The 25000-nt window shown below is 45.1% G+C and overlaps 1 protein-coding gene and 1 pseudogene across 2 annotated transcripts in view; one reads left to right on the forward strand and one right to left on the reverse strand.

The window, feature by feature from the left end:
• gphnb (gephyrin b) overlaps nt 1–25000 on the forward strand; it is a gene marked incomplete at both ends in the record, with an annotated part of 189709 nt that overhangs the window by 47529 nt on the left and 117180 nt on the right. Inside the window, one exon of the mRNA XM_083643452.1 lies at nt 8821–8899. Within this exon, the coding sequence (XP_083499578.1) occupies nt 8821–8899 (79 nt within the window). The remainder of the gene's footprint in view (nt 1–8820; nt 8900–25000) is intronic.
• LOC310782957 (potassium voltage-gated channel subfamily A member 2 pseudogene) lies at nt 14026–15474 on the reverse strand (annotated as a pseudogene). The gene has a single exon. The product of its transcript is annotated as a potassium voltage-gated channel subfamily A member 2 pseudogene (transcript).

Raw genomic sequence — 25000 nt, forward strand, 5'->3', positions numbered from 1 at the left:
CTCCCCCCCCAAACAGGTGCCCCCCCGACCAACCAGAGGAGGCACTAGTGCAGCGACCAGGACTTATACTCCACCGGCTTCCCATAGAGACACTGCGTAACGCGTCATCATTCAGAAACCACGCCCAAGACGGGGGGAATCGGAAAACCCCCCTCCAATCCTGGCGTTCTCCTATGTCATGTGCATGGTTGCGTGTTGCACAAAAAGATCGTATATACGGAAGATGAACACTCCAACTTACTTCTTGACAGCTAGGTCCACATTTTTCTTCTCGCCAATTCTCAATGGCTTCCTTGTTTTGCTCAGGAGTACAAAAAAACTTTAACTGGCGATTGTTTACATTTGTTTTCTGCGCAGCCCACCACACAACAGCTTTTAGCTATGTTTAATTCAAGGAAAATGACGCTGGTGTGTGGAAATGAACGCAGCTTTTCCCCCGTGATGGGCGTGGCCTATTTCATGCAGTGTCTCCATTGCCAATTGTGTCTGTAGGAACGTGTGACCAAGCCGGAAGCACCACTGCCGGGAATTGAACCCGGGTCTCCACGGTGGTAGGTGAGTGCTTTTACCTCGACACTACCCAGATGGGCCGGGCCATCACATCTGCATGGAAAAAGGGTACTAGCCCGCTAGCTGTATTACAGACATGGTCGTGCACTGTGATCAGCACATCACCTCCAGACAAGAGCCAGGGAGGGAGAGAGAGAGAGAGAGCTCTTCATAATCATTTGATGTTTTTGCTATGTCTACTTTTCTCAGCCTCTCGAACTCTTTTCTCCCCTATTAGGCAATATTCCCTTGTGCCACTCTTTCCATTCGTTTACGCTCTCTCTTTCTCTCTCTCTCTTTCTCTCTCTCTCTCTCTCTGTCTCTCTTTCTCTCTCTCTCTTTCTCTCTCTCTCTCTCTCTCTCTCTCTCTGTCTCTCTCTCGCCAGTGGCTTTCTTCCCTTCTCTTCTGTCATCTCTTCATCTCTTCCCTCGTGTCCTGGTCTCCCCTGATCTGTTGCGGCTCAGTGATTAACCCTTTAAGTGTGTGTGTTTGTGTTCTACACATCCAGATCCCATGTGTGCGTGGTTCTGCCCTGCGTAACGCTTCTAAAGCACAGGTCACATGCTCTCCTCCCACTCCTACAGCCTGGGGACATCCACACACATGCACACACACACACACACACATACACACACACACGCGCGCTCTCTCACACACACAGACACACACACGCTCACACACTCACAGGTGGAAGCAAATATGAGATGATATTGTAGGAGTCAATACAGGCAGGGAGACCAGCAAATTATAGACATAAAATTGAAAACTGAAATGACGCAGATGGCCATATCCGGATCTGGTGTCATTTCAGACGTATTTAAAGCAAGCAATACCGTCAAAGATGCTAAATTTAGCACAGGCAAATAGAAGTAGATGAGGCAGATGGGCTGCAGACAGACAGAATAAAAAAAAACATCTTGGCGTTTAGAAACATCCAAGCAAGTGTGTGTGCAGCCACAAGCCCAGACTTGGCCTCACTACTGTAGGAAAGTCAAATATGAAAATGATCACAGAAGAAGAAGCTGTGTCATCTCCAGCAGCCGTCTGTCTGCTTGTCGTTGGCTGTGTCCAGAATGGATCGCTATTCCCTCATTTGTATTTCCCTATATAGTGCTGCTCTATTAATGCGCTAATTAGCGGTAAATCACACTTGATTAATGAGAGAATTCACACACTGAATTTATCATCACTCATCATCAATGTCCGTCTGCCTTCACCAGGCGCAGAACCAAATGTTTCAACAAACATTTGACAAGTTACAGATGCGGCCAGGAATCCTTTGGCCTAGTTCACCTCCAGCATTGTCACGAGATCACGGGGTGGCAGTGGCACTTCACCTTTGGAGATGCACTTCTGTTCTCAGCCACCAGAAGCGGCTGCGGAGTGGAGCGGAGCGTTTGACCTGCCTAGTATTGTATTCGCCACACATTGATGTACCTTGAGCGCCCCACGCTGGTCAAACTGTTGAATTGACTGCCTATAGCGGCATTGCAGGGAGATTTGAGAGGGGAGAGCAAAGGAAATTTTGTCCATGACTGTACCGATATTCCTTCAAAGCCAACGATATATGTATGTGTCACTAGCTGACATTAAACAGAAAAAGAAATATTCACTGACGTGACGTTCCCATCTAGGCATTTTGCGACCTTACACGGTGAATTAATCACTAGCTGACATGAACAGAAAACACATTATTCATTACAATAAGCTTTGTACCTTGCAGCTACAGATAAATGCCTTCCTGAACAGACCGTAACGCTAATGTTAGCATTAACAGGCTTAAATTAGCTTAACAAGGCTAGTCTGACTCACTGGAAGCAGGCCGCGGGGATAAGCTCTGCCAATGGTACTGACCATTTCAGTCTGCGCGAAGGGACATCCCTTTCCACTCCCTCCCTGCTAGGGTTTAATATTTTCCCCGAAAATGAGGCATAGCGGGAAACGGGAAATGAAGAAAAATTTCCCGGGAATCCCGGGAAATCGCCCTTTTTATTTTTATTTTTATTATTATTATTTTTTAATAAATCTATGGGTTGCTAATTTGATGCTGTAGTGTCTTATTTGCTGATATCAATAATTATTCTCATTCTTATTATAGGATTAAAGAAAAAGAATGAATTTATGTTAACAAGCATTATAATTAAAGATAAAAACTTCATATGAAATGCCGTGTTCATTGCATGTGATTGCTCTGCTGATAAGAACAGCCTCATGGAAATGTTATTTGACAATAAATAAACGGAATTCGTTACAGCACTTAATTTGGGAAGTGATATTGGACAATAAACAAATGAAATTCGTTAAAGCAAGTTATTTTGCGTGTTTCAATTAAGCTGAGATGGATTCCATATTCTGATACCGTTCAACAGCCTTTCTATAATAGCCAAACAATGTTGGATATCAGCCTAATAAACTAAATGATCACTCAAAATTAACAGAATATTTATTTATTTTCCTTTACTTTGCTTTTTCGGGAGAGTATGTCCGTCTCTCTTGAGTGCTGCTCTGAGGTAGGCACATGTCGCCATGCTGTTGAATGTAAATCCGTCATATGCTGCCGTTTTTGACAGTATTTCGGCCACCAAGGCTTTTGGTGTTAAGTATGGAGTATTGTTCTCGGACGCTTCACTTGCGGGGTTTCTAGGGTTTTATGGTGTTGCGAGTCCAAATGTCGCAGCAACCCACTTGTTGATCGTCCTCCACATCTTATCACTCGCTGACAGAGGTTACATGTGGCATCCTTGTTGTTTTGGTTGTTTGTGAAGTATCTCCACACAAAACTACTGGCAGCAGAACTTGCAGAAGACATCGTGGTGGAATCCATCAGCGTGGTGCATTGTTGAGAGATGCTCTCTGTGTGACTCACTCAACAGGTGGGTGTGGGCTGTGTGGACGAATTACCGTATTAACTGCAGTAATGGTCACTTTTTCTTGTAATATAAATGTGCCTAGAGTGAAGGCAGTCACTCGCCACACTGCACTTTGCTACTGTGCACTTTATATCTCTACTGTGCACTTTAGATCGTTGCTACTGTTGTCATTTGCACTTTAACTGTTGTGCTGCACTTTAAACTGCTTCTCTAGACTGTTCTTATAATGTTTTTATTGTCTTATTTGTTTTTATGCCTCCGCCGGCGAAGCCAGGCCGAAGGCATTATGGATCCGGGTTGTCCGTCCGTACGGATGTCCGTCCGTCCGTCCGTCCGTCCGTACGGATGTTTGTTAACGCCATATCTGAGGAACGCCTTGACGGAATTTCATCAGATTCGCCTTAAACATTCACTTAGGCTCAAGGATGATCTGATTAGATTTTGGTGGTCAAAGGTCAAAGGTCAAGGTCACTGTGACCTCTCGAACGCCATTTTCAAGCTTGTTAACGCGATATCTGAGGAACGCCTGGACGGAATTTCATCAGATTCGCCTCAAACATTCACTTAGGCTCAAGGATGATCTGATTAAATTTTGGTGGTCAAAGGTCAAAGGTCAAGGTCACTGTGACCTCTCGAACGCCATTTTCAAGCTTGTTAACGCGATATCTGAGGAACGCCTGGATGGAATTTCATCAGATTCGCCTTAAACATTCACTTAGGCTCAAGGATGATCTGATTAGATTTTGGTGGTCAAAGGTCAAAGGTCAAGGTCACTGTGACCTCTCGAACGCCATTTTCAAGCTTGTTAACGCGATATCTGAGGAACGCCTGGATGGAATTTCATCAGATTCGCTTTAAACATTCACTTAGGCTCAAGGATGATCTGATTAGATTTTGGTGGTCAAAGGTCAAAGGTCAAGGTCACTGTGACCTCTCGAACGCCATTTTCAAGCTTGTTACCGCGATATCTGAGGAACGCCTGGACGGAATTTCATCAGATTCGCCTTAAACATTCACTTAGGCTCAAGGATGATCTGATTAGATTTTGGTGGTCAAAGGTCAAGGTCACTGTGACCTCTCGAACGCCATTTTCAAGCTTGTTACCGCCATATCTGAGGAACGCCTGGACGGAATTTCATCAGATTCACCTTAAACATTCACTTAGGCTCAAGGATGATCTGATTAGATTTTGGTGGTCAAAGGTCAAAGGTCAAGGTCACTGTGACCTCTCAAACGCCATTTTCAAGCTTGTTAACGCCATATCTGAGGAACGCCTGGACGGAATTTCATCAGATTCGCCTTAAACATTCACTTAGGCTCAAGGATGAACTGATTCCATTTTGGTTATCAAAGGTCAAAGGTCAAGGTCACAGTGACCTAACAAATGCCATTTTCAAGCTCGGTAACACCATATCTCAGTAACACATTGACTAAATGTCTTCACATTTGGCTCAAATATCCAATTCTGCACAGAAACGCCTTGATGCAATTTCTTCCAATTTGGCTCCAACATCCACTTGGACTCAAGAATGAACTAATGGCGGAGGCATAAGTCCGCGTTGCGGTCGTTCTAGTTATGTATGTACTTTGTACTATGCTTTTTTGCAACCCAAATTGCCCTTTTGGGACACTTAATAAATCTTGAATCTTGAATTACGCCATCACGGTCATTATTTTATTTAGGCTACAATAGGCTGTACAGCTATTTTCTTAAATTAATTTCCCCCTGTTTCCCGCTATTGTATTTCCCGGGAAACGGGAAATGGTCCAGTCGGCATTTCCCGGGAATCCCGCTTCCCGGGATTAAACCCTACTCCCTGCGTGTCACTCTCAAATGCCTTCCCCGCTGTGAAACAACAACAACAACAACGCTAGCTAGCAAGCTACATGCTGAGAAGGGCAAGTTTTGACGAAGATTTGGATTGTGCAATAAAGCAGGCCTGCTTGGTACTTTCGGTGGATGGTTGTAAAGATCATAACAGAGCTTTTTTCTGAGGTCCCAAAAAAGTTTATTTACTGCATTTGTAAACAAGGTTTGGTGAAGAAGAGGATGCCATCATTATAAAACCACGCAAGCTGATATTGATTTGATTATATCGTCCAGTCCTATTGTAGAAATAGATACAGTCAATGTCTCGTCATAGACGCTGCCTGGGGTAGCTGGCTGGGGGCGTGGTCATGGTGGGGTGAAATAAAAACCATGGAAGCATTACAACTTTGTTGCTTGGTAACGATCAGGTGACGACAATCTCGCAATGCATTTTAGTATACTACTAGTATGCTATCATTCCACAATATCATTTTACGATTCGGACACAAAATGTACGTATTTGTGCCCTAAAACACAAATAGTGATCCATTCCGGCCACAGCTGTTGTCTGTTTGTTTGTCAGTCCCCTATAGTGCTTGTCCAGCCATGTAGAAGGTTTGACCTTTAGCATGCTACCTACTGTAGGTGCCGTGAGGAGTAGCGCCCTCTGGAGGATGGGTGTGGGGGTGTGGAGGGTGTGTGTTGTAGGTTTGAGAGTGTGAGCAGCTCCCATGCTGCTGATTTACCTGGGCAAAGGTGCATGGAGCTGAGCGGGAAGGGGGGGGGGGGCAGCATCATGAATACACGATTTCCCTTTCTTTCTCTCTCTCTCTCCCTCTCTCCTCTCTCTCTCCATCTCTCTCTCCCCCTCTCTCTCCATCCCTCTCCCTCCCCCCCCCCTCTCTCTCTCCCCTTCTCTTCCCCTGTCTTCAGCTCCTGCACAGGATCACATTAATATTCCTTTGAAGCCTGTTTCAACTGCAGCCAGATATCTCTCTCTCTCTCTCACACACACACACACACACACACACACACACACACACACACACACACACACACACACACACACACACACACACACACACACACACACACACACTCTCTCTCTCTCTCTCTCTCTTACTCTTACACTCTCTCTCTCTTTTTCGGTGCTATCGTTTTCTAGAAGGGGAGGTTTTCTCCCCACCTCTTCCTCCAAAAACGGTAAGGGGAAGGAGAGGGGAGGAAGCAGTTTTATTACCTTTAGTCAGGAGTTCCCCTTGTCACACACATGTGTGTATGTATGCACACACACACACACACACACACACACACACACACACACACACACACACACACACACACACACACACACACACACACACACACACACACACACACACACACACTCACACACGTACATATGGAGGGGTGGCGGGTGCCGGAGCCTTTGACAGAGCGTGTTGATTGGTTCAGAATGGTTGCTGCCTCTTGTAGGAGAGTGGAACGGGCTATTTTTAGATCAAGGGGTAGCTAGGAGAGAAAGACTGAGGAGCGCTGTGTGTGTGTGTGTGCATGCGTGTGTGTGTATGTGTGTTTGTAAGGAATACTGCAGTCTTGAAGGAAGTTCCCCCTTCTCACACACACACACACACACACACACACACACACACACACACACACACACCGCACTTATGCAGCATTGCCCCTCTTAAACTGGGGTAGTGTGTAGGCTATTCCTCTCTCTCTCTCCCCCACCCTCTCTCCCCCTCCCCCCCCTCTCCCCCTCCCCCCCCTCTCCCCCTCTCCCTCTCCCCCCTCTCCCCCCTCTCTCTCTCAGCTGGCTTGCTGTGCAAATGTCAGCACTCTCCCATTTATTTGCCAAGAGCCCAGAGCTAACATCCCGCACTCTCTCTGTTTACCTCTGCCTCCACACAGCACTGCCCCACCGGCAAGCCTACCCCCCAAACAAACTCACTCACTCACTAACAGACACACACACATACACACACACACACACACACACACACACACACACACACACACACTCACTCAGACACACACACACACACACACTCATTCACTCAGACACACTCACTCACTCACAGACACACTCACTCACTAACAGATACACACACACACACACACACACACACACACACACACACACACACACACACACACACACACACACACACACACACACACACACACACACACTTTCCTCTCACCCTCCTCTCCTTCATGGGTCATGGCACTTCATTGGAGTGACATGACAATATTTTTGAATAGAATACTGTAGAATAGAATAGAATTCTTTATCTGGCCAAGTTTGCACATACAAGGAATTGACTTGGTTGCTGCACAAGTTAAATACATAGGAACATGATAAGTTATTAGACATATCCAAAATATAAATAAATATAAGATATACCGTAATCTAAAAAAGATTAAAAGATATTAAGAGATATAAATAAACATTATTAACAACCAAGTGTGGTAATCTAAACATTTTCAATTGAACAAAATATGTACATGGTACATGAGAAGTAGCAGTAATAAGCTTATTGCACATGAATTGCAGATATTGACAGAATAGCATAGTATTGCACAATTCCAGTCTTGTATACGACTGTAGCACATCAACTTTTCTTTTGTGTGTGGATCCATTCCCCATCATCACTGTCACCTCCACCGTCACTGTCACCCCCGTCGCTGCTTCATTTCCGCATCTATTTTTGGACGCGGGCGCGTTGCGTCCACGTCAGATCAAGAAAACTCTCTCTGTCTCCTCTCTCTTTGTTTCATTCCCTTTCTTTTCCCATGTCTCTCCGTCGTCCTCCCTGTCACGCTCTATCTGTCACTCTGTGATCACGGCCATGACTCATGTTGAGGGGGGGGGGGGGGGGGGGGGGTGGTTATAAGGGAGAAGTTGGAGACGGTGAAGGTGTGGCTTGACATCAGCTCAGTGATCAGAACGTGTGTATGGCGGAATGGCGGATGTGAGTGAGTGTTGGGGTCAGTATTATTGACCTTTTTTCACAGCAGCCACTTTGTGTGTCTCAAAGGCAGGTAGTACCACAGGTGCAAACAAGGTCCAATCCATTTAGGTGTTCCAGTGCCGGGGGCCCTCGTTAATGTTTTGGTTGCACCTGTTGCACTAAACGCTGTTGTGAAAAAGGTGAATTCGCATGGCCAGTGTCGGCCTGTGTCAATTATTAGACAAACAGACATACCTCTGTTCTCCTTCTATTTTTCATCCTGCGTCTTTTTTTCACCTTTCCAGTGTGTTCCAGAAGGCTTTTTGCTGGGGTCGCCCCTCCTCACATTGTCGAATAGCAACTTAACTTAACTCTCTCTCTCTCTCTCTCTCTCTGTCTCTCTGTCCCCCTCTCTCTCTCTCTCTCTCTCTCTCTCTCTCCTCTCCCTCTCTCTCCCTCTCTGTCTCTCTGTCCCCCTCTCTCTCTCTCTCTCTCTGTCTCTCTCTCCCTCCCTCCCTCTCTCTCTCTGTCTCTCTCTCCCTCCCTCTCTCTCTCTCTCCCTCTCTCTCTGTCTCTCTCTCCCTCCCCCTCTCTTTCTCTCTCTCTCTCTCTCTCTCTCTCTCTCTCTAGTGAGTGACAGCTGTTTTCGGAACCTTGCAGAGGACCGCAGTGGCGTCAACCTCAAAGATCTCGTCCATGATCCCTCCCTGTGAGTACCGGCCTTTTGGAGACAATGCAATGGAGAACCTTAGCTAACGCTGCACCTTCATGCATACAGCACAAAGTCTTCAGCCTCATTCAGGTCCTTTGACCCAAACGCACGCCAACAGCTAGGGTTGCAAAATTCCCAGAATACTCAAAGTTGGAAACTTTCCATGAGATTTAATGGGAATTAACTGAAAATTTTTGGGGGGTAATTTATACTAACTGTATTTACTGTACCTTGTCATATATATAAATATAAACATTTAGGGCTACATTAAGTGATTGATCTGTAGGGATGGTACCACCAAAGTGATTTAAAGAGAGAGTGGAGCGGAACGGAACGGAAGTCCAAAATGCTTGGTCGTCACATGACTCACGTAGTTATAGTGTGTGCGGCGGATTAGTTCCAGGAAGTATGTTTGAACGCATATAATAATGCTGATAATATACAATTTGATTCTTTAAACATCTTACCCTTTCAAAGCACATCACAATGTCCATTCTGCTGAACTCTACAGCACTGCTTAATCCAGAACATTACTATTGCGAGGTCCATTTTGAGTGAATGGAGATGACGCAACGCTTATGGTTCTGGGTACTACAACCCGGTATTAAGCGTATTGATAAACTACGACGTTAGGTTTTTTTTTTTTTTTTTTTTTTTACTTGCTGGTATCATGCTGCAGCCTCTGTGCTCCTCCAGTAACGTTACACACACACACACACACACACACACACACACACACACACACACACACACACACACACACACACACAAATTCACCGTGTTTCACCAGGCTACTGGAGGGATGTGTTGTTACGTGCATTTGCGGTCAGGTTGGCCAAAACTGCTTTTTAACGGCCTTACCGCTATCCCAAGAGCTCTTCCATTTTTTTAGGTGCCACACTGTGTTGCCAGATAAATACAGGTAATATAAATTATCCCAAACAATTTCACTTCATTCCCATTAATTCCCATGGAAAGTTTCCAACTTTGAATATTGTGAACAGGCACCAAAAATGAAAGGTAAAAAAAATAAAAAAAAATACCAAACTTCCCATGGAAAATTTCCAGAAAGTTTCTGGAAATTTTCCATCTCTTTGCAGTTTGCAACCCTACAGTACCAACAGCACACCAAAAAGATGGCGAGGTGCACTGCTCATGTGTGCGAGCGGAAGCCTTCTTTCTTGTGCGTGAGTGTAACTAACCACCTAATAATATCCCTTGCACACATGTCGGGGGCTCGGTGTCGCCCTTGGAGACACATTTCCAGTATGCATGGCAACAACAAAAGAGCTGCAGCATTCTGCAATGGTTATGGACGACTGTTGATAGGTGCAAGATGTCGTCGTTAGCTTGAAGAAGTTGAAGCAAGCAAATTGAAGGATTGTTTCTATTAACAAGGAAGTGATCAGGGGCAAATGAGCACACAAAAAACAGGTCATCAGAAATGAATGGGAGGTGTATGTCCAAAAACAACAACATCTTGGGGGGGAAAGGGGGGGGGGGGGGCACGTCCTTGTGCTAATTGCTTTAAAATGTTATTTTTGCACCTTTTCAGCACCCTCAAAAGGTGTGCAGTGTCATGCTTCCTAGATACTCATTTGGCCTATTTGTGGCAAAGAGAACACAGGCGGTGTCCTGTGGGGTTCAGTTGCTCTAGTCGTAAAAAAAAGAATGGGCCCACTAGAGGGTCTTAGGTTATATTGCTTGAAACTACAAAAACAGTTGGGCGTTTAGGCTGTCAAATTTTATATGAGTTAGTTAATCAATGATGTATCGGTAATAAATAGATGGGTAAACCATCGATTCCACTCAAGTCGACATCATAAGACAGACAACCACCATTACAAACAAAGCAGAAAATACTTCTATAAAGTCTGATATGTCTTCTTCTGTAACATACAGTACTTAGGATTTATAATATAGATTTATATGTCACAAATAAAGGCTTATATTGGACTTTACGTGGGTTTAGCTGGAGGTGAAACTCAGCTCTGATCAGTTATAATCAAACTGCCTTTTTATATCATTACATTATCAATGCATTATCAATATATCATACGTTGCTTTTTGTAATGTCCGCATAGCCTGTCACCCAAGCTGTGAATGTGGCCCCCTGGCATGCAGCCTCAGGCACGTCCTCCAGACCCCCTGACCCTGGCATGCAGCCTCAGGCACCTGACCCCCTGACCCTGGCATGCAGCCTCAGGCACGCCCTCCTGACCCCCTGACCCTGGCATGCAGCCTCAGGCACGTCCTCCAGACCCCCTGACCCTGGCATGCAGCCTCAGGCACCTGACCCCCTGACCCTGGCATGCAGCCTCAGGCACGTCCTCCAGACCCCCTGACCCTGGCATGCAGCCTCAGGCACGCCCTCCAGACCCCCTGACCCTGGCATGCAGCCTCAGGCACGCCCTCCTGACCACCTGACCCTGGCATGCAGCCTCAGGCACGCCCTCCAGACCCCCTGACCCTGGCATGCAGCCTCAGGCACGCCCTCCAGACCCCCTGACCCTGGCATGCAGCCTCAGGCACGCCCTCCAGACCCCCTGACCCTGGCATGCAGCCTCAGGCACGCCCTCCAGACATCCAGTCATTCTCCACACTGCCTGGTGGAGTGTCACCAGCCCCCTGCTGTGGGACCCCCAACTCATCCATGCGTGTCATGTCCTTTACTGTATGATGTGTGGGTGCGTGCGTGCGTGCGTGTGAGAGAGAGAGATGAGACTCATGTTTTTGACATTGGAATCTTTGCCGTTGGGGAGGAATAAACGAAGCGCACTTCGATGGTGCGTTCACGTTAGCAATGGTGTTCATTAAGTGTCAGTCTGTATGTTTACAGAATGGAGAGATATTTGACGGGGATGAAAAGATGCTTCTGAGACAAACAAGACCTTGTGCAGAGAGAGAGACGGCTGTGGCATTCTGCTTCCCTTCACAACTCTCTGTGAGATTGGCTTTTCTGCTGTTGCCTCTCTGAAAACAAAGTCAGAACATGATGTTTATTTTCATTGCGTGACTTGAGTGTGCCAGTATCAAGCCTGCAACCTCCTTAGTGTGCCAGTATCAAGCCTGCAACCTCCTTAGTGTGCCAGTATCAAGCCTACAACCTCCTTTTGAAAAGATGTGCCCTGCAAAACAGGCTCATTGCAGCCAAATATCTGCATCTATTTTCTTTTGCTTTTTGTGGCGTGGCCACTACAGTAGGGGGTCGAGGTGTCTGTAAGAGGGTCTGACATGTTTGTCTGTCTCTATGTACAGTATGTCCCCAAGAAAGAGAGAAAGAAACAAAGTGGCCGGGTCACCAATAATGTCATACAGTCTCTAGATGGCTCAGCCGGTCACTATAGTGGTCATATCACCGATGACGTCATAATGTGGGGAGTGGATATTCTACGTCCACACTCGAGCAAGAGAGCCCAACAGTCATGTGACTGCCTGTAAGTTCCCCATTTATTTTCGAAAAACAACTTATTTAAGTTATTTTTTGTTCTTGCTCAAACCGAATGTTTCATGATCACTCACGATTCAGTACATCACGGGTCAGCATGGTTCCAGCCTTGAAACTCATTATATAAGGATTTTTCGAAATGTCTATGGAGAAAATGATTGGGGAACTTACTTCCGGGGTGGGAAACATCATGAAAGGTCACGTGACTCTTGAGCTCTAATGTGATGTTATCGGTGATGATGTCATCAGTGATGTCACTCGAACAATTGGGATGTCATCGGTGATGATGTCATCAGTGAGTTATGCTGCCTTCGAATGAAAGTCGTGAACTTTCGTGTAAACGACACTAGCAAGCGAGCAGCTAACTACATTAATGCAGGAAATGCAAAGGCATAATGACAGAAAAAAAGATGAGACTGTTGAGAATATTTATTTCATTTTATTTATTTTATTTTGCCTTTATTTATACTGGGAAGGCTCTTGAGAGCAAGCTCTCATTTTCAATGTTCCTCAGACATAAAATTACTATGAAAAGCTCAAATGACAATATACTTTCCATCCACGTTCATGGCGTTCACCATTTCCTGAAAACGTCACAAGACACGTCACAAGTCGTGAACTCGAAGCTGTACAATCAGACTTATGTCGTATTCACGGAACCATGTGACACAGATACAGGAATTGACCGAGAGTTGAGCCGTCTTGCTCTGAATAAACTGTCTGGTAACATGACGCATGCACACAATAAACTGATAACTGAGAATAATCAGGTAACTGGCAATAATCTGATATCCGTGTTTACATGATCTTAGTAAATAGTGGGAACTCACCTCAGTGTGTGAGTGGACATTGACTGCAATGAATAAACCTGATGATTCAGCAGAAACCTAGGTATGTTAATCGGTTTTCTCATAAACTGATAACGTCCTTTATCCGATAAAGGGTGCTGTTTACATGACACTTGAATAATCAGGTAACTCTAGAAATCTGATAATAAACGGTTTATTAGTGTGTATGTAAAGGCACTCAGTGATGTTATGAGTTAGCATGGCTAGCTAGCAAGCGCTAATTGGTCAGCATTAAAATAAACAGAATAAACTCAATAAAATCACTTAAGTTTACCATAGACCCCACAAGTACGGCTCTTCACTTGACAGTGAACATAAGGGCCATCCATGCCCACCACTGCCATATTGAAGGTATTCCAATCCAAAACTTTCACCTTCAAAGAGCCCTACAGTATGTAATGATCCTTTTCAAAGTGAATAGGAGATGGTCACTTTGCTCCCACAATTCTTTGCAACACCAATGATAGCTTATCTGTAAAGAGGAGACTGGTGGGTACCCATAGAACCCATTCTCATTCAGATATCCTGATGTGAGGTAAAGGAACCCCTTTGAAAATTGCCATGCCAGTTTTCCCCCCTGCCAAACTTTAGTCTAACAACATTCAGAACATAATCTCTCATTCATATGGACTCCATATGAAACATAATCTCCCAGTCATATGGACGCCATATGAATCATATGGACTCCATATGAATGGGAGATTATGGGGTGATCTCTACTGACCTTTTACTCCCTGTGAATCTTACTCATCTGCTCTGGACTCCCATACTGGGGCACCATACTGTACATGTTGGTCAACACAAAGTCAGGTATACCCCAGCTGACATTATACATCTGTACACATCTTGGTGATGTTTACATACCGGTAGTTAGTGTTGGCCACGGTGCAGTTACCTGTTTTCATGCTCTCGGGTTGAAAATCCTCAGTTCTATGATTCCCTGCCTCTTGGATCTCCATGTAGTCAGATCTGCTGAGAGTGGATCCACTGCCACTCTGAGCGCTCTTCTTCAGATCCTCCGCTGAGTTGGCCTTAGGCACACTAGGACATTTCATGTACCGTGCCTGCTCCTCACTCTCCATCTCCCTGTGGTACAAGTAGTTGAAGTTGGAGACGATGACAGATACGGGCAATGCGATGGTCAGCACACCGGCGATGGCGCACAGAGACCCCACAATCTTTCCTCCAATGGTGGTTGGCACCATATCTCCGTAGCCCAAGTTGCTAATGGTAACCGCTGCCCACCAAAAGGCCTCCGGGATGCTGCTGAACTGTGTACCTGGTTCATCTGCTTCTGCAAAGTAGACAGCACTGGAGAAGAGTATGACACAGATGAAGAGGAAGAAGATGTGTAGGCACACTTCACGTATACTGGCTTTCAGAGTCTGTCCCAGAATCCGGAGGCCCTTGGAGTGACGTGAGAGTTTGAAGATACGAAACACTCTGACTAAACGGATGAAACGGAGAATGAACAACATGGCCTGCTGGCCTGACTGGTTGTCCTTTGGCCTCTCTTCCAGCTTTGTGGACAGGGTGATGATGGAGGGGATGATAGTCACAATATCAATTATGTTCATGATGTTGATAAAAAATCCAGCTGTGCTGGGACAGGCAAAGAACCTGACCAGGAACTCAAACAAGAACCAGATGATGCAGAGGGTCTCCAAGATGAAGAAGGGGTCAGTGAAATATGTAGAGGTGATGGAGGTGGAAGTGGAGTTGGACATGGGTTGGAGGACTGGCAGTGTCTCCAGACAGAAGCTGACAATAGAGATGAGAATCACCATGACAGAGAAGATAGCAATGATGCGAGCAGGACATGAGCTCTCTGGGTATTCAAAGAGTAGCCACACTCGTCTCTGAAACTCATTTTCTGGTAGAGGCCGTTCTTCTTCCTTTATGATGCCTTCATCCTCCCTGAAGTTTTCTATGGCCTCCTCACCCAGTTCATAAAACAGGATCTCCTCAAAGAAAATGTCCAGGGTCACATTAACAGGTCGGCGCAACCTCCCTCCTGACTGGTAATAATACAGAATAGCATTGAAACTTGGTCGATTCCGGTCAAAAAAATACTCGTTCCTGAGAGGATCAAAGTACCTCATCCTTTTCTTGGGGTCACCCAGCAGAGTCTCTGGGAACTGGGACAGGCTTTTGAGCTGGGTCTCGAAGCGTAAGCCCGAGATGTTGATGACCACCCTCTCGCAACATTTGTGCTCCGGCTCTGGTTCATGCTGGTGGTGCAGCTTATTTCTAGTATAGAATTGCGCGTGGTCCATGGACCAATGGACATGTTGTTGTCACAAGTTCAGGCTTGATTGGCTGGACTCTGAGCAAGAGTCATCCTATTTATAACCTCAGCAGGGAAGCATTTATGACATCAATGTCACAATGTCTATGACATCATCCGTGACATCATCCGTGACATCAATCATCGAGGGTGAACTCTGAAGTCATTTATTGAGTTTATTCTATTTTCGGTTTTATTTTAATGCTGCCTAATTAGCTCTTGCTAGCTAGCGCTTGAGTGACAACACTGATGGCATCATTCACTGCTGATATCGCTTTATGCATATGATGTCACAATGTCTATGAAATTATTAGTGTCTGTCATACATCACTGATGATATCACTTATCTTATACTAAGATAATAAGGTGGCCGGGGAACGCGGCAGCGACCTACACGAACACAATCCATCAACTGAGCATGCAAACGGCACTGACTGATTATGTCATACCCACTGATGATGTCATGCCCCACAATCGTCGATTGATGCCATAACCACTGAAATAAGGCAGTTGGGGAGCGTGGCGGCGACCCACACAAACACAATCCTTCAATTGCAAACGCCCCTGTCTGATGAGTCATACCCACTGATGATATTTGAGTGCCCAGACCGATGACGTCATCGTCGAGTGGCGGCCAGTGGTGACTGATGATGCCATACCAATTGATGGTCGAGCCAGAACATCCCCAGCCTGGTGGCCAGTGGTGACTGGAGATGTCATAGTAGACATTGTGACATCATCAGTGATGTCATAGACTGAATTGCCCATGGCACATCGTGAGCGCTCAATGAGGCCATCAGTGATGTCATCAGTGATGATGTCACCAGTGATGTCACTCACGCAATCTTATGTTGTGATCCAGACCCGTAAAATAACCCACAAGCAGACACAGAGACAAAGCACAGTTTAAGGGTTTTTACTGAGACTTAGAGTCAAGGTACAGGGGCACTGAGGCCGGAATGTGCAGTGGACTGAGAGCTGAGAGCGAGGCTGTTGTTGTGGCTTGGATGTAGAGGGGCCGAAAGGGTGGGGCCCGGCCCGATAGCGGCCGGGTGTTCAAACTTGATATCCCTGGTTTGAGGCTGAAGTTCAGCTGGTGCGCAGAGCCAAAGAGCAGTGGGCTTGTGAGTCTATGAGAGGAGGAGTAGAGCAGTATTAGCAAGCAGAGCAACAGAATGCTGAAGTTTATCTGATGTGTACAGTAGCTTTAACAAGGTCTTGACTGTGAATTTCTTCTTCCAATAATACAATACAAAGTACTGTGGTTTATCTAGACTGACCGACAAGCTAGAAGGGAAGTTCTCCCAGCTAGCAGACAGTGGATTCAGCCTTCAGCCTGGGTTAAATAGCACATGCTGTAGACAGCTCCACCACACCAAATCAGCCCTAGATTAGAGATAGGTTTGAGAGCGGGGGGGAAGAGAACATAGCACAGCAGCCCTACATGATAATCACATAGGTTTGAGAGCGGGGGGGGGGGGGGGACATAGCACAGCAGCCCTACATGATAATCACATAGGTTTGAGAGCGGGGGGGGGGGGGGGGGGGAGAGAACATAGCACAGCAGCCCTACATGATAATCAGATAGGTTTGAGAGCGGGGGGGGGGGGGGGGGGACATAGCACAGCAGCCCTACATGATAATCAGATAGGTTTGAGAGCGGGGGGGGGGGGGAACATAGCACAGCAGCCCTACATGATAATCACATAGGTTTGAGAGCGGGGGGGGGGGGGGAAGAGAACATAGCACAGCAGCCCTACATGATAATCACAGCAGCAGAGTTCCTGGTTGCTGCACTAGCACCTCCTCTCGTGGATCGGGGCGCCTGGTCGGGGCGGAAGGGAATTGATCCTCCCATGTGCTACGTCCTGCTGGTGGGTCGGTGGGTATTGGCGAGCACAGAACAATCCCAAATGAAAAGTTGCATTTGAATTGACCCTATTACAGATTCCTGCCTTTTCACTTCAGTACTTTAGTGCTGCCGGAAACGCACCGGAGCGACGCTCCGCCGCTTTTCTCTCCAAGAGAAAAGAGATGAGCAGGTACGCACACAAGCAGAGAGAGAGAGAGAGAGAGAGAGAGAGAGAGCAGGTACGCACACAAGCAGAGAGAGAGAGAGAGAGAGAGAGAGAGAGAGAGAGAGAGAGAGCAGGTACGCACACAAGCAGAGAGAGAGAGAGAGAGAGAGAGAGAGAGAGAGAGCAGGTACGCACACAAGCAGAGAGAGAGAGAGAGAGAGAGAGAGAGAGCAGGTACGCACACAAGCAGAGAGAGAGAGAGAGAGAGAAATAGTGCACAGAGGGACAGAGTTGGCTTGGTGACCGGCACGGAGAAAAGCACGTGAGATTATACAATTGGATCAATGCATTATTAAATCAAAATGATCAAAATTCTGAGTGCGGCAATGCTGTTGCACCCAAAATGCGCAGACATCCCTCCATACACTACATCCACAACACAATAAAACAATCTCAGAGCCTCGGCTGTGCCTCGCGCAGGAGACACACATCTTCAATGCAGTTGAAATAATTTAAGATCAAACATTGTCAATTGATACGCTATCGCCAAATGACCTATCCACCGCTGATCCAACAGGTGTTTAAAATGTAGCCTTTACAGTGAATTGATTTGTGGGTTTTGTAAAGTATTTCTAGATTGCAGATATGAAAAACCTCCCCGACTCAACTAAACTGACATGAATAATAACGGATGAAGTTGGTGATTGAAGCAGCTGCTGCACGTAGCCTATTATGGTATTGGGTTGGAATATGTGGGTAACGGCTTAAACAGTGATGATAATGTGTTGTGATAGCCAGTGTTTATCATAATATAATGCATTTTGGCACAGAAGCCCATTTGGACAGGCATTGACCCTGCCCTGACTCTCTCTCTCCCTCCCGCAGCGCGGCTCACATCTGTATTTTCTGCAACTGGACTACATCCTCCCCCCCTCCACATGACAAGTGCCTGTTAATAGAGTCGCCTGATCTGACATGACATCTGCGTTCTCCATATCTGCTCACCAAAACGTGGCTCTGTGCTCCATAACTAAACATTATGGATATTATTTGGATTGTGATAATAAAGATAAGGTAGGCTAATGATGTTTAAAAGGAACATGATGCTGTGATATTGTCCAACAAGCCTTTTATTTTTTCTGCGACTAGAAGTCTCGCGCGCAACGCACGCTCGATTCCTATAGGACTCGCCCGCTGCGCGGGGTTGAATACGTAGCTCGGCCGCTGTGTGGCCTCGCCTGCCCTATTGGCGTGTGCAGCGCACAATTGCTCAACTTCGCATCACTGATGACATCACAATTGGGGGGGGAGGGGCGCTTCGGTACCTTAATAAATAGTAGGGATGGGCATTTTAACCTATTTAAATACTCCAGTACTCTCCTTCTATTATGAACGAGTAATCGGGTACTCGCTGTGGGGGGGGGGGGGCTTTGGAGGTCCGTGTGGAAACACACGCTTAACCCAAGTGTCGCTATGTTAAGCAGTTAATTTAGAATATCTATTACTATGGTAATGACAGAGCAGGGGTAATCCGCTCTGTATGGGGCTGTTCACACATAACATTTGCATTTTTGCATGGTAAAAGCTAGGGATGGGCATTTCTAGCAAAAACACTATTCGAAATTCGCTGGCCAAAGTCGCCTTTTAATCGAAATTCGAAAATAAAAATAAAAATGTAAAAAAAAATTATTATTATTATTTTTTTTGTGTGAGTGAAATGTTGCATTGTCTCCCCTGATTCTAAGTCTTAAGGTCCTTACACACCGAGCACGTTTTTCTCGTGCGATTAATTCGCACGTCAATAATATTTTCCGAACCTATATCAGTCAATGCAACCGTGCATACCAACGGCGAAGTTTCGCCCAGCGTTATTGCGGTGTTTATTTTTTCGAACCACGGTCGATTTTTCAGAAATTTGCTTACGACGTGTACACATCTGTGGCTGTGATTGACAGGTGGGTCAAAACTCACATCCCAATTTCGTGCCGTATATTCGCATCGCTCTTGATGTGTAAGGACCTTAAGGCTTTATTAATTAATAGAAAAAGCTTATGCTGTGGATTTTTAGCTCAAACAAGCATTGCACCACTGAAGTAAAGAACATGTTACATGACATTGACATTTTCGAAAATAAAAAACAGTTTTGACAATCATGAGTGGTTCATTAAATATTTAGTAGGCTCAGGTCTGAGTGCCAAAGGGATGCCAAAGTCACCCCCTCTCCCTCTTCATGGGATTTCATCTGCCATTCATTTTTCCATAAACCTTGCTTAAAATGCTTATAAAAATTGTTTTACTTGCTCAAACCAAGCGATTCGACTATACTTAGAATCAGGGGAGACAATGCAACATTTCACTCACAAAAAAATATATATATACATTTTTTTTTTTTCGAATTTCGACTTTCAATAATAAAAGTCGACCTTGATAATAACAACGATTATTCGAAAATTCGAAATTCGATGCCCTTCCCTAGTAAAAGCACTACCTGTAGCACTTTTTGTGAGGAGAGGGACTGTTAGGTGACATTAGCTGCAGCTGTTGTCCCTACCTCAGATCTCCGGTGGTTGGATGGCAGCATTGGTTAGCGCTTCGTTCGAGCAGATTTGTGAAACAAGCGAAGAAGGCTCATTTCCAATAGGCCTACACATGTCCGGTGTAATCCATTCTGCTTTATGATCACTGTTACAGTAACGTAAATCCACAGATTACAAGGTCCAGTGTTCTGCCAAAAAGTGAAAACTGACCAGTGACCATAACGTTAGCTGCAGCTAAATAGTGATCGCCATGAAGCAATAAAGTGATTCGTTCTCCACATTTCCTGTGGCTAACGTTATTGGACAACGACAGTGTAGTAGTCAGTAAACTAGTGCCACGTTTTCAATGAGTTTTATCGGGGGCGTGTTGTGGAGAAGCGTGCATCTGTCTCGTGTCGTTAACGGGAGCGCATCTCCACCAGTCAATTTTCGTGATGAGCTGGGAAACTTCCTGTTAAAACTTTCAAAATAATATTATTTAAACAAAAGTAAATAGCTTATTGATGCACGTTGGATGAGAAAAAGGTATTTCAACTAACAAAGCAGCAAACCTTCTATCAAAATACTCGTGATGTTAAGATTACGACTGAAACTGTGGCTGTAAAGAATTACTCAAAATGAATATTAATGCCAATGTTACAATAAGGGTTTTATTTTGAAAGCCCTAAAGCAGATGACATACTTTTACATTCTGGCTGACTTGACGCCCGTGCAGTTATGCTTGTCTGAAACACAGCCATGCTGCCTGTATAGCCAGATCCACATGACGATGCGTGCGTACCATTTTTAAAGGGGTGGGGCGAGTACCCGAACAGCGGAAAGTACTGACGTTATGAACGAATACTCGAGTACCCGAGTACTCCCGCCCATCCCTAATAAATAGCACTACACCCCTGGTGGCTGCTACACATATTCACCAATAACAGTTTCATTTGAACTCTATGACAGGAAGTTGTTTTTAATCTGGTAACTTGACACTGGCCGGGTTTGTTTTCCTCTTCTGTAGCTCCTGCCTTGTTACGACGACCCCGAAAAATGACGTTGAAGGGCATTCCAAACGACTGTTACTTGGAAAGCCTACTCCCTACGGCCCTTCAGAGTTTTCACCACGAAGGGAAGTGACTTCACAGGTTGTAGGGCGTAGGGATTAGCCCTCCGGGATGAAATGTAGCCCAAGTCACATTGGTAGCTAAACAAGGAAGCACAGACATCTGAAAAGTAGAGCTGTGGCCAGCTTCTCTCGGCCAACCAGCTTGTTCAGTGTCCACACATGCCAGTTTCTAGAACAGCCATTCTCAACCTCTGGGCCGCGGCCCACTAGTCCGCCTCAGAGCTCCATCTAGTGGGACTCTGGGCGGCAGTACCCCAAAATTGATTACAAAAAACAAAAACTATTTTTTTATATCGAAATGTGCTCAAGAATTCACATTAAACAATTAAAAATAAAATGCATAATTTCGATGACCAGTTACGTTTCAATATCACCATGCAGCTGACAGTCGCATAACACCAGAGATGGGAAGTAATTAAGTACAAATACTTTGTTACTGTACTTAAGTAGGATTTTCAGGTATCTTACTTAGTTTACTGAGTATTTATACTTTTTACGTTTACTCCCTACATTTTAACACAAATATCTGTACTTTCTACTCCTTACATTTTCAAAACAGGCTACTTATTTTAGTTTGAATAAACGACAACAAAAACATTGTTGTCTCTCTCGTTTTGCGCTGTTCCACGCTTTCACGCATTATGTGCACCTTCTTATCTGCGGCCAGCAGGGCCAGCAGCTCTATAAGTCACTCGGTTGGTTGGTCCACAAAAAGTGCATTTCGGAAATTTGCATATCTGGTCGCAGCTATTCGCGCAAAAAAGAACATATCACGCAAATTATTCCTGTAATCAAAGTATAGTCTTTATATATCTTTAAATGTGTTTGGAGGGGATCTTTTAAGTTTAATAGTCTTCTAATTATATTAATATGATGTGAGTTTCAGTTAGCTTTGCACAGAAACAGCCGGTAGAAATACTTTTTTTAACTTTTATACTTTATTGCATTTCAGAGCCTGTACTTTTTACTTTTACTTGAGTAAACAAGTTGAATCTTTGAATTTTTTTTTACACAAGTAACTGTACTTCTACTTAAGTAAAAAATGTGTGTCCCATCTCTGATAACACATATTTACAGTCCAGTTTATTTTTGCTCCTTTTTTGTCATGTTTCCCCCATCTCTCTCTCTCTCTCTCTCTCTCTCTCTCTCTCTCTCTCTCTCTCTCTCTCTCTCTCTCTCTCTCATTTATTTGGGTGGTCCTCAGATTTTTTTTTGGGGTGGGCTCAGTGTGTGAACACAAAGTTAAGGGTTCTATGGGCAGGGGTAGGCGATCCCCCCCCCCCCCCCTCTAAATATTTACTGTACAAACTTCAACGCATGTTACAGAGAATACAGAAAAACTACAAATAGGAAGTTTGATGGTTTTCAGATATAATAGTGTCTCAACAAATAAACAAACAGACCGCACAAAACACACCTTTCCACCCACCCACCCACATGTCCCAGGAGCTACAAAACACACTTCCTTCAATGACATTAAATAAATAAATAAATAAATAAAGACACTGATCAGATTACAGATCCTCTGACTGTTTGATTTTTTTTATAAGTGGAGAAAAGACATTAAAGTTGTGCCCGGGTGGTTAGGACTCTTGCAGGACTAGGCGATGTTATAGGCTACTAGTCTAGCGCAGAGCCTTGACAGACAGTTTGCCCCAGCTCCCCCACGCCACCTTAACCCACGCCACACCACAAGTCACTGGCTCCATCAGGTTGACCAGCCATGCCGTGCGTGGCCTCAATGTGCCACCATGGCTGTGACAGAGAGACACAGAGAGAGAGAGAGAGAGAGAGAGAGAGAGAAAGAGAGGAAGGCTATAATCACAGCGTCTTTCAGGCATACCCACAGACACGTGTGCACTCGATCCATATGCCCAGTTTGGCATCCAGAGGCTTGTCAGAGGCAGAGAAAAATGATATGTGGCAAAGGAGAGAGAGAGAGAGAGAGAGGACAGGGGGTGGTCAGACAAATGATACCCAGACTCAAGGACACACACAGGAGGCAGAGGTGGATGTGATGTAGGTATACATGATGTGGGTGTCCTTGTGTGTGTGTGTGTGTGTGTGTGTGTATGTGTGTGCGTGTGGGTGTGTGTTAGTTGGAGGTTGAGTTAGCCTCCGGTTGAGCCCACACCGTGTTTCTGCCCTCCAGCAACTTGTGTTGTAACATTGTCAATTTTACAAATTGCCGTGCTAAGAATAGCTGGAAGTCAATCAGATGGGTGACAGGCTATGTTCACTTCACAGTGGAGACAGTCAAGGAACGGAGACACACGCACACACGTGCGCGCACACACGTGCGCACACACACACACACACACACACACACACACACACACACACACACACACACACACACAGACACACACACCTCTGGGGGGGTATTCCAGAAAGCGGGTTTAGCCTGAGATGATGGAAACAGGCTTTCAGTTCCAGAAAGAGAGGCAAAGTGCAGTACTTAGCGAAGGTTTACTGTGTCATTAGTTTGGTACTCAAGGACTATCTAAAGTTACCGCTGTTATGTGCATCAGTCATTTATCTCTCTCTATATACATACACACATAGAGGGGTATATATATATATATATATATATATATATATATATATATATATATATATATATATATATATACACTGTATATATATATATATACACACTGTATATATATATACTGTATATTTAAGCAATATAGCTCGAGAGCAAGTGTGTTGTGGTGAATATATCCCGCTGATAAGCTGTTATCCCACTCGGCCTGCGGCCTCGTGGGATAACAGCTTATCAGCGGGATATATTCCACAACACACGCTGCTCGAGTGCTATATTGCTTTCATAAAACGGTTTCCAAGTATAATAATATAATAATAATATTACTATAAGTCCGACTGGCATTTTATTCTGATAGAGTCAGTTGAAACACTACTGTAAGGCGGGGCCTCTAGCAAGAAGATAGACGTGCGGGTGATTTGATTGGATCGTTCTGGAGACTGAAGTCGACATTGGCCAATCCTGGCGCTTGCTGAGAGCTATTTGCAAAGGCCGACACCAGAGCCGTATGCCGACACCAAGTAACGTTACGTCTTATTTAGAAATGCGGGGTTAAGAGTGAGGGCGCGCGAGAGAGGGGTTAAGACATTAGCCCGCGTCTATTCTTGTACAAAACATCATTTTCTGCGAAGTATTAGTAAAGTTATAAGCGAAGATCGATTCACAAGGATCTGAAAACTGTCTCCGCCATTTTGTTTTTGAGGTAACCAAAGCCTAAGAGAGTTGCGCCATCATGCGTCTGGCTGCAAGCGAGTAGCTTTTTGTTTTGACACTACTGTAAGGCGGGACCTCTAGCAAGAAGATAGACGTGCGGGTGATTTGATTGGATCGTTCTGGAGACTGAAGTTGACATTGGCCAATCCTGGCGCTTGCTGAGAGCTTTCTGGAAAGCCCAACACGGAGCTCGAGCGCAGGGCTGCTAGTGTCCTCTAGTAAGAGAGTGGCGTCAGCGGAGGACCAAAATGCGAGACTCATTAGCCAATGAACAGCCAGGAATGGGTCTCGCGCTACTTTTGCATGCTAAAATAAAGCCGATAATGTACAATTTGATCCATTTCAAGGGATGAAAAACCCTTTCAGAGTACAACACTGTCTATTTTGCTGTAACTCCACAGTGCTGCTTTTTTTACTCAAGAGTTCCACTTTCTACTTCCTGGAAAAAAACTGGTCCATTGGAGTGAATGGAGATGTCAGAACTCTTCTATTATACGGCTCTGAGGGCTGCCTTTTAGTAAGAGAGTTGCCATGGCAACCAATAACCCATGGCCATGGGTTATTGAACTCGGTTACTGGAATTATACAAT

This window comes from Poromitra crassiceps (genome assembly GCF_964638095.1).
Source record: "Poromitra crassiceps genome assembly, chromosome: 9".
Taxonomy (NCBI): Eukaryota; Metazoa; Chordata; class Actinopteri; order Beryciformes; family Melamphaidae; genus Poromitra; species Poromitra crassiceps.